Source organism: Sylvia atricapilla, chromosome 5 (genome assembly GCF_009819655.1).
Source record: "Sylvia atricapilla isolate bSylAtr1 chromosome 5, bSylAtr1.pri, whole genome shotgun sequence".
Lineage (NCBI taxonomy): Eukaryota > Metazoa > Chordata > Aves > Passeriformes > Sylviidae > Sylvia > Sylvia atricapilla.
The window spans coordinates 21,776,224-21,786,539 of record NC_089144.1 but is presented as its reverse complement, the minus strand read 5'-3'; the positions used below and the strand labels follow the sequence as shown (position 1 = coordinate 21,786,539).

At 43.6% G+C, this 10,316-nt stretch overlaps 1 protein-coding gene across 2 annotated transcripts in view; it reads left to right on the top strand.

Moving 5' to 3' along the window:
* Nucleotides 1–217: 217 nt before the first annotated feature.
* Nucleotides 218–10,316, top strand: part of CHCHD3 (coiled-coil-helix-coiled-coil-helix domain containing 3) — a 125,562-nt gene continuing 115,463 nt past the window's right edge. The window contains exons 1-2 of one of the 2 annotated variants that reach the window (XM_066318879.1): nucleotides 218–348; nucleotides 1,921–1,990. In XM_066318879.1, the coding sequence (XP_066174976.1) occupies nucleotides 268–348; nucleotides 1,921–1,990 (151 nt within the window). In that variant the 5' untranslated portion in view covers nucleotides 218–267. Of the gene's footprint in view, nucleotides 349–1,920; nucleotides 1,997–10,316 lie in introns of both variants that reach the window. The other variant, XM_066318878.1, reaches the window with a different exon arrangement.

Here is a 10,316-nt window from a genome sequence, read left to right as displayed (position 1 = left end):
CTCCGCGGAGCATCACGGGACTTGTAGTCCTTTCCCCCCACGTGAAGTTCGTCCCGAAAAAGTTCCCGCACCTTTCCGGGTACCTGTCGCTGCCCGGCAGAGGGGGCTGCGCCGTTCCCATGGCGACGCGCCGGCTCAGCCAATAGGGAGCGGCGTTCTACGGGCGGGGGAGCGCGGCGGGCCAATGGGGAGCGGCGTTGCTGCGGGGCGCGCTGGCAGCGCGCACGCCGAGTCTCCTTGGGGCCGTCCGTGTGTCCGCGGGCCGAGATGGGCGGCGGCGGCAGCACCCGGCGCGTCACCTTCGAGGCGGACGAGAATGAGAATATCACCGTGGTCAAGGGCGTGCGGGTGAGCGCGGGGCCGGCCCGGGGCTCGCCGGAGCGCTGAGGGCTTGGCCTGGCCCCGGCTCCTCTTCCCACTCTGCCTGTCCCCTTCTCCCGCCTCCGCGTCCCTGTCTCTGCCCTGTCCCCGCTCCTGTCCCGCTTCCCTCCGTCTCCCGCAGTGATTTCGCCTCCCTCCCGCCCGGTGGGGGTCGGGAACCGTGTGCCCCGCGGGGTGACCCGTTCTAGGGGAAATCTGTGACTACAGGAGCTGGGTTTGTCTTTCCCTGACCTCCACACGCCGGAGCTCCTCCCTTTCCCATGTCCTGCGGCCGGGCACTCGGGATCCAACTTCCTGTGCGCCCGCGGGGCCGTGCCCGTCTCTGCCTCTTTATCATCGGTCACAGCGAGGTCTGGGCTGGAAGGGACAGTAAAGGACATCCAGTGCCACCCCTGCCATGTGCAGGGACACCTTACACTGTCCCAGGGGGCTCCCAGCCCCTCCAGCCTGGCCTGGGACACTTCAGAGATGGGGCAGCTCTAGGGCAGGTGCCAGGAATGTCGCCCTTGCTGTCTCTAGTATCTCAGAATAGAACTTGTGACACAAGGAATTTCAAGAATTCTTGCAGCTTAGGAATTTTTCCATGTCAGTCACTATGTAGCTCATACCAAGAATGATAATAACTTATTTGTTGCTGCTTTTAAGGGAGGAGATGTGCAGGAGGAGCCCTGAGAGTTCATTCTGTTTCACCAAACTGGTATTTTCCATTTCTGGTCACTTAATGCTCTTAATAAATGGATGTCAGTGATATAAATGTAATATAATTTATATACTCCGTATAGAGTGGAGTTAATGTTCTCTGAAACCTGGCACAGGGTGCCCAGAGCAGCTGTGACTGCCCTTGGATCCCTGGAAGTGTCCGGGGCCAGGCTGGACAGGGCTTGGAGCACCCTGGGACAGTGGAAAGTGTCCCTGCTCATGACAGGGGCTGGAATTAAAAGCTCTTTAAGGTCTCTTCTAACCTAAATAATTCTGGGATTTGATGACAGAAGTTGGAAGCCAGAAGTTCTTATGCTGTTAATTCTTTCCCTTTTGTTAATTTTATCCCTGGGCTTCCACAGATCTGAAACTGGAGGCTGCTCTTACTCTGTTGGATTCTGCATTATTTGAGTATTTTTCTGTGTGTTTGTGTCAACCGTGGAATGGACTTTGTATTCAGCTGTGACAACTTCTATTGCACAAGTCCTTTCCCAGGATAAAATTCCTCCTGGGATGAGTACTCTGCACCTCAGAAAGGCAAATTAAATCACTGGGAAAGGCAAAAATGCAGATTAATTACCAGCACCACGTCCAAAGGTGTTATTTCCTTTTACTCCTCCCTGTATCCTGTGTGAGAGCCAAACCCATCTTATTCAGTTTAATTGTTCTGCACTCGCCTCACAAATACGGGGGTTGTTTTGTGTTGGGGATTGAATTTCAGCAGCTGGCGTGTCTTCTAGAGAGAGAGGCTCCAGGCTCTGTTTTTATGAAGTTTTGTACAGTTGGAGGGGAGATGGGGCTAAGGAAGGAGCTAAAGTGTGACCCTGTTGTGTTTTGCAGCTGTCCGACAGCGTCATCGATCGGATGAAGGAGCCCTCCTCACCCAGTGGGAGACAGCACCGAGGAGCAGGTGCAGGTTTGCTCCTGGTTTTTCAGCTTTTAATGTGAAAAAAGAAATCAGATGTGCCCTTCAGAGCATCCTAATGAACTCATTGCCCTTTCTCAGAGACGATTTTTTTTTGACATTGACTTTTCGGCTCATCTTTAGCTTGTAGACTTTTTAGAGGAGTTGAGTTCCTCTTGGTTTTCTTCTGGCTGACATTCAACTGTAAAACACAAATTAGACTTGTCTTTCCACACTGTTATCCATTGTTAAAGGCTTAAAAAACCCCCTCCAAAACACCCCAGAACAAGCAAATATCCAAACATGTCTTGAGTTCTGAAGGGAAAATTCTTGGTCCTTTAATCAAAACTGACTTTTAGTCTGGGAAGGTTCTGCTGAAAGACACTTTAAGCAAACATTAAAAGGAGAATATTCTCTTTTCTTACCCTGGAATGGTGGAAATAAATGATGTACAGCTCACAGAGATTGATGGCTTCCTTAACTCCTTAGATTTCATTATTGAGGGCTGTTGAAATGCATCAAAACCTCCTGCCAGGAATGCTCTGCTCTGATATAAAATCCTTCAGCACACTGAGCAGGAGTGAGGAGCAGTGGCAGAGATTGGAACAGGTGATTTGTGGACTCCCTGAAACCTGGAAAGTTCAAGTGAGGCTCTTCTCAGTGCTCCAGAAATGCTCATGAGAGCAGAATTCCCCATTTTTGTCTTCATGCTTACAGAAAATCCCAACCAACTCAGCTCTGATTAAACAGCAGTCCTGTGTGGCAGCCTTGCAGCAAGACTTGAGTAAACAGAATTTAGCATCTTCCTTTTTGCTGGAGCATAAATTTGGGTTCCTGTTAATTGGAGGAGTCTGTCCCAGAACCCCAGAGTGCTTTAAAGATTCATTCCAACCCCCTGCAGTGAGCAGGGAACTATGAACAGAGAACGTTATTTAAATTTTTTTTTTAAATAGTAGTTTTTTCATTGTGTCCCCGTATTTCACTGTGCTGAAGAAACCATTTGAGATAAAGGATTTTTATGGAACAACACTTGCATGTCTTACCTGCTCTCCTGAGGTGTTTGCTGTTCATCCTGCAATGTGAATTATGGGAATGGTCTTGTGAACAAGCTCCTGGGATTTTGGGGTGTGGGAGGACTGTAACACCCCAGGAATTCTCTGCTCATTCACACTGTTTCATGCCTTGAGCTTTCATTTTTTGTTTCTCGTTGTATGTGGGAAATAGGGCTTTTTTTTTTTTTTTTTTTTTTGGTGTTGTTTTGTTGGGGTTTTGTTTGTTTGTTTGTTTTGGGTTTTTCTTTTTGTTGAAAGATTTGAAATTAGTCCAGAGTTCATCAGGGGGATGGAGCACCTCTGCCATGAGGAAAGGCTGGGAAAATTTGAATTCTTCAGCCTGGAGAAGTTTGGGGTGACCACATTTGTGACCTAAAGAAAGATGGAGAGGGACAGGACACAGGGAATGGCTTCCCACTGCCGCAGGGCACGGCTGGATGGGATCTTGGGAATTGGGAATTCCTGGCTGGGCTGGAATTGCCAGAGAATCCCTGGATCCCTGGAAGTGTCCAAGGCCAGGTTGGACAGGGCTTGGAGCACCCTGGGACAGTGGGAAATGTCTGCACCCATGGCAGGGGTGGAATGAAAGGCTCTTTAAGGTCCTCTCCAATCCAAACCATTCCATAATTCCATGAATTGCTCAACATTGTCAAGCTTGGTTAAGTGTATTTTTCCTTTAAGAACTTGTGATTTTGGGGAAAGTGCTTCTGTATCCCAGACAAGTAACACTTTACAAAAATAAGCTAAGATGTCTAGAGGGAGAAACATTAGAGCTCTTAAACCCAGCCCTTTCTTGCAGGCAGTAGTTTTTGGTGGTGGAAAAATGGCTCAAGTTACATGAAAGAATGTGTGTCTTGTTGCTTGCCAATAATGATGAATTTATTGACTTCAGTTTGGGGTCAGAAAATGAAATTACATCCACTTACACTGAAATCTGACATCTAAAGACAATGTCTGAAAGCATTTCAGCTTGCTTGGCTCACTTGCTGGCTTCTGAGTAATATTAAATGCACTAAAATATTTAACAAGTGTAAAATCTTTCAAGTCTGTCTGTAATTCCTAAAACAATATTGATGAAAAGTAATTTGGTCAGACAAGGAGATTTTTTTTTCCTGGGTGTGGGTTATACCTTAAACTTCAGACAGAGGGGATGGTTTAATTCATTTTAGCTTAGTGGATATTGGAGAAAACTAATAGTTTATTAGGGAAAAAAAAAAAAAAAAAAAAGAATAAATGCCTAAATTATCAAGAGTATCAGTATCTCAGACAGTAATTTTTCTTTCCCTTTGCAGAAACAGATTGTTTTAAGGGCACAGAGGATTTATCTCATTTTTAACTGTATTTATTATCATATCCTCATTCAATAAATCAGCCAAGGCCCCCTGTCACAAGATATTGTGTAGAGGTGTAGTAAAATGAGCCTACTCAGGAGCTGGGTCATACCTTGCTTATTCTCATGGATTAATTTTTGGTGGATTGGTGCCTTTTTTTGTGTTGCTGTCTGGTTTTGGGTGGAGTGTCAGTGGCTCTGGATACCTTGTGCCAGTCAGAAAAGTGTGAAGATATTATTGGGATGTTCAGGACTGAGGATTTCAAGTGCTGGGTTCTAATTGGAGACAAACCCAGGACTTAACTTTAAGAGAGCAAAGTTCAGCTTTTGTTTGTGGGGTCACGCAGGAGAAAGCTCTCACGGACACATTTGGGGAAGGTGGGAGATCCTCAAGGACATCCCATTCCTGAGGCATGGAAGCACATTCCAGTACTCAGGGAAATTAGGATTATTAATCTTTTAAATTTAATGTTTTTGAAGAGTTGCAGCATGTCCTGATGGTATTAGTAATTCTGGATAGCTGCATGAAAAACTGAATTTATAACTGGAATGTCTCAGGAGGAATGAGAGGGGGAGGCTTCTGCAGTATTGCTTGTGAGAATTATTCTGTGTTTTCAGTTTTTGTGAGCACCTGGAAGTTTAGAGAGTTGAGCTGAATTTCTGCCACTTAAGCAAGAATCCTCTGCAAATAAACCCTGGCACTTCTTTGCCCTTTCATGTATTAATTGCTTCCATCCATCTTTTTGTTCCTTTTTCTCTGCATGAACGGAAAGATGAAATAAACTGACATTTGTGATGTTACTTTCTAGATTTCCTCTTATTTTTAGAATGGGAAACAACCAGAGATTTGGCAGTGCCTGGGTTGATTCCCTTTGCTGTGAGACACCTGGAAAGCTCAGGAAGTTCCTGATGTGGATTTTCCACTTTTCCTTCCTGCAGCAGGAGCCAGGAGAGCTTGGGTTTTGCATTTCTGTTCATTTGCCCTCCTCTATGTGCATATCTGGGGATTCTTTCTAAAAAGAGTTTGAAACTTGTACTGAAAACCTGAAATAAATTGTGTAGGACCCTCAGGCAACATTAAGATGGTTGAGGATCACTGATAGCCTGAAAGGCTGTGATTTGCTTGTTATAAAACATAAACCATAATAATAATAATAATTTGTTACATTTTTGTCACAGTGTTTCTTGGAGGTGACTTTCCTTTGCAGTGATGTGCCTTGATATCCTTTGGGTTAAAGGTATTGATGGAAGTGTTTTCTTATCCAAAGGTGAAACATACTTGGCTGCTAAAAATGTCAAAGTTTTAGTGCTGGCAATGGACTAGCAAATCTCTAGTGGAGCTTGGCATTTCTGTCCCTGGATTGCTGGAGTATAGGGAACATGGAATTATGCACTGGAGTTGGAGGAAGTGCAGCAGAAATTAAAGTTTTTGCTGTCTGGGTGATGTGCAGGGTGTTCTGTGGGTGCTTTCAGCTGGCTGGGTAAGCCCTTGTCAAATGGTGCTGAAATTCCAGGTAAAAACTGACAAATCATGGGAGTTGAATATGGAAAATATCCATAAATGTGTAAAAGGAATGTGCCCTGACCCTGGAAGTGTCCCAAGCCAGGCTGGAGTACCCTGGGACAGCGGGAGGTGTCCCTGCTGTGGCAGGGGGTGGCACTGGATGGGCTTTAAGGTCCCTCCCAACACAAACCATCCCATGAACATCTAGAACCTGGTCAATTTTCATCTTACAAGGCATGAATGAAAAAGCTGGGTTACTCTTTGGTCTTCCCAACATTTGTCTCATTCCCAAGCAGCATTTTGAATCTCCACAGTAGCACTGCTGGTGGGATTTCAGCAGCCCTGCTCCTCTGGGTTCAGTTGTTTTCTGAGTGCTGAGACATGCCCTGGGACGAGGTATTTTCCACTAAAGGCAAGCAGGAATAAAAGGCAAAAGGTGTTGGAACATCCCTTGCAAATCTGGTGTTTTTAACCTATAATTGATGTTAATGAACCTCATCTCCTCATCTCTGTTGTCATCCTAACTTGGTGTGCAGTGATCTAAACCACCAGAAACTCCCCAGAAGAACAGCTTAAATCTATAATTAAACATATTTAAGTATGCTCCAAGAAATGCCACTCGTGTTAACACAAACCTGGAGTTTGACATGATAGAAGTTTGGGTTGGCTGAAGGAAGGTTTTACAGTGAGGATGGGGAGGCTCAGGAATGGATTTCCCAGGGAAGCTGTGGCTGCCCCTGGATTCCCTGGAAGTGTCCAAGTGAAGTTGTCCCTGGCAGGTGGGACTGGACCAGCTGAAAGGTCTGAAGTCCATCCTTGATACAGGTTAACAGATGGCCAGAGTTTTATATCAATGTATCAATTTCTGAGGGTCCGGCCCTTGCAGATTGGTTTGTGTATAATTTGAGTGAGACTGCTCTTCAGAGGTGTTTTGTAAAGCAAGACAGTTAATAAAGAAAAATAACAAAATAACAAATGTTCCAGAAATACATTAAAAGCAGCCCACAGGTGTGTGAGTAAACCTCTGACACCCTGCTAAAAACACTCCAAAAAGCCTCTTATTTGCTTTTTGCTCAATACTGAATGTTTTAGGCGGGACAACCTGGCCTGATGCCAATGGAATTAACTACAGGCTTTGAGTTACACTCTCAGAGCCCTATCCCTGCTCTTGTGCGGATTACTGTGAGAAACCCACAGAACTTTCTGGTTAAACTTCCTAAAATGTCTATTGGGAAACCCTGCTGGGGGTGTGGGGCGCATCAATACACATCCCAGACCATTCTGGGATTCTGTGTTTCTGTGACTCTGCAGTTCACAGGCCAGGCCAAATGTAGCAGGGATTTATTTCTCTGGCTCTCCCTTCCTCTTTTTGTTTCCTTCACTGGAATTAAATAATCCCTCTCGATTTTGTATGGGAAAAGTGGCCCCGTGTGTGGGAGGCACTGAAGGCTGGAATTGCGGTGATTTTCAGCCCCTTCCTGCTCCCACTGGTGCTTTATTTGTTTATTTATATATTCATTGTTGGAAAGGGAACTAAAGGAATGAATTCTGAGGTTTCCAAGCGTTCTGCAAATGGAGGAATTCAGTTTTTCAATCTGTGGGATTGAGCTGTGGTTTTGTTTTGTTTCCCTACACGAGGGCCAGGGCGAAAGCCAATTTATCCCATGACTACTGTCAGATATCAGGGGGGCATTTAATTGATTTAATGGTTTCTTATTCTACAACTGATGGAAAACTTGGGATATTCCAGATGAAATTTAAGGGAAGAGCCCTGTGTGTGCCAGCTCCTGTCCTCCTATGTGGAGGTAAATAGGTCTCAGGCACACTCATTGCAGTGACAGTCATTTTCTTCTATAGTTTTTGCCTTTTACAAATGATTTTCTGCGTGTGGCTTCTTGCAGAGAGGCAGAATTTCTTTTTCAAGGAGCCTTCATTTAGAAGCATTGCTTTTTGTTTCCATCTATTCTTAGAAGCAGGTAATTTTTATGTACTGCCTTCCATGTGGTTTTTTTTGGGTCTCTGGTGGATTTGGGGAAATTAAATTTCATGCTATTCTGCTTTAGGCTGCCTGTGCTCTATTAGGGTTTGCTGAGTGCAGACGTTTCCTCTCCAAATCTTGTGCAGCACACAAATAAAGGGATTTTTGTCGTGGCTGTTGTTTAACAAGCACATCCAAAGTATTTGCTTAGCAATGGCTTGTGAGTTAAAAGTTAAAACCTTCTGCCTTTTTAATGTGGGAGCACACGATTTGTGCTTGTTAAAGCCTCGTGTTCCAGTGCTTAGCAGGAAAATCATTTTGGAAAACAACTGTTGGTGGCTGCTGTGTGATTCTTGTATTAATTTCTACTAAGCTCAGTTCAGGAGGAAGAATTAAGTTCATGGAGCCCTTTGCAGAACATCAGGAAATAATGAGTTTTAAGGACTGAATCTTTATGTATTTATGGATGGAAGTGGTGCCATTGCCTTTTGCTATTTCTGAGTAAATTGTTTTGTAGTTAAATCCTGGCAAAGCTTTAGGACTTTGAGCCCAGCCTTAGGCTGAGCTTACTGAAAATGCAGCCAGGGTTTATCTGCTGTTTATGAGCCAGACTTGTGTTGCTAGGGTTTTTGAATTTGGAGCTTTTTATGTATGTTAAAATTAATTAAAAACCTGTCTAACAACATGTTTTGGTTTTTTTCCTTTCATTTTTCCTTTATTATGACTCCTTTATGCATTAAAACCCAGAATTTGATGGAAGAAAAGGTTTGTTTGGAATCCATTTGTCTTGGTCTTTGTTAGAAATCTCCCATGTGTGTTCTTGCAGAATTGTCTGTGTTCTGTCCTATTCCTCCTTTGTCCTTCAGAGACCTTCCTGGGATTATAGGTCAGAAAGCTCAGATAGTTGGCTCAGATAAAGGGCTTTGTAATTTAAAGGATCGTTGGAATAGAAGTCATTTGAAGCAGTTTGAATGATTTTTTTTTTTAACCTTAAAGAACAAAATAAAAAAAATTGACAATTTTAACGAGATAAACCCAATGAGTAAATTTCAGCTGTTTGATTTCGCCAACACCGGTCTCGATAGCACCAAGCAAGGAAATTGTTATTCTGCTGTAGAGAATCCTCTCTGGTTTTATAGTACAACAGATATTCTTACCCAAATTCATCTTTGCACTGACTGAAGGAGCAGAGGAGTTTAAGTGCATTTGTTTCCTTGAAAATTATTGAAAAATAGCACTTGGTAGATGTAACATGGCTTCGGCAGCACGAGGAGACCTCCAAGTAATAAAACCTTTAGGTTTTAACAGTAAATTGCTACTCTTCTTCCCATCCCAATTTGTTTACAGCCAGAGACTCCTCAGTGTGGTAGAAAAGAACACTTTAAATGGACGATTTAATCACATTAAGATGAGAAGAAAAGCTTTGTTTTATTCATCTTCAGGCTGCAGCAAAGTGTTCCTAAAGCTCTTCATGGCTTGTCAGCTGAGGCAGGTTAAGTGTTTTGTTGGTGCTGCTGCTTGAAAGCTTTGTGCAGTTGTTTTTTAGTTAAACAGGAGGTACCACTTAGAGATCCTTTTCTTCAGCCTCAGGGGAATGGGAGAAATTTTTATTGCCACAGGTTTTTTCCCCCATCCTGCTTCGCTTGTGTTCTGAACTCCTTGATTTTCAACTGTGTCATATTAAAGTTTTGGCCAACACCAGGCTGGAAATTGTGCTTCAGATATTCCTACCTGATGGCTGAAATTGAAATTTAAGAAGTAAGGAAAAGGACGTTTTTTATGTGCCTCTGGCAATGCTTCACAGAGCCTATTTATCAGATTCTCATTTTTAGCTTCATTAACCACATTTGATTTCACCTCATGTTAATCACCTGAAAACAAGCTTTTAATCTCAGCTGCTTTTTTAGGGTTCTTCCCGGAAAGGTTCTGCTACTCCTTTTATCTCTGGAACTTTTTACTGAAGGAGTTCAATGGTTTGTCCAAGATGCTTCACCTTTTTCCTTTTCCCCTCCTTTTCCTCTCGTTTTCCCTTCCTTTTCCTCTCTTTTTCCTCTCCTTTCCCCCTCGTTTTTTTCCACCTCCTTTTCCTTTTCCCCCTTTCCTCTTCCCTTTTCCTTTCCCCTTTTCCTCCTTCCATGAGAGGAAGGCAGTTTATCTTTGATGAGTATCTCCATTATCCCCAATGCTACTGATGGACGTTTCTCAACAAGGGGAGATGGCACCAAGTTAGGAAATTTAAGGAGAAAAAAAATATCAGGAGAAATGGGTAGGAAGAATTAAAATGCAGTGATTATTTAGAAGAGGGAATTTGGTGTTAATCAGAAACCTAAGGAAACTGGAATTTATGGAGGGGCTCCACTCAAAACGATGGTTTTGTGTTTCTGTGCCAGTGTTGAACACATTTAGTTTTGCTTTTGTTCTACTCTGTTGGCAGAAGAAAATAGAATGTTCTACTCGAAGTGAACCTC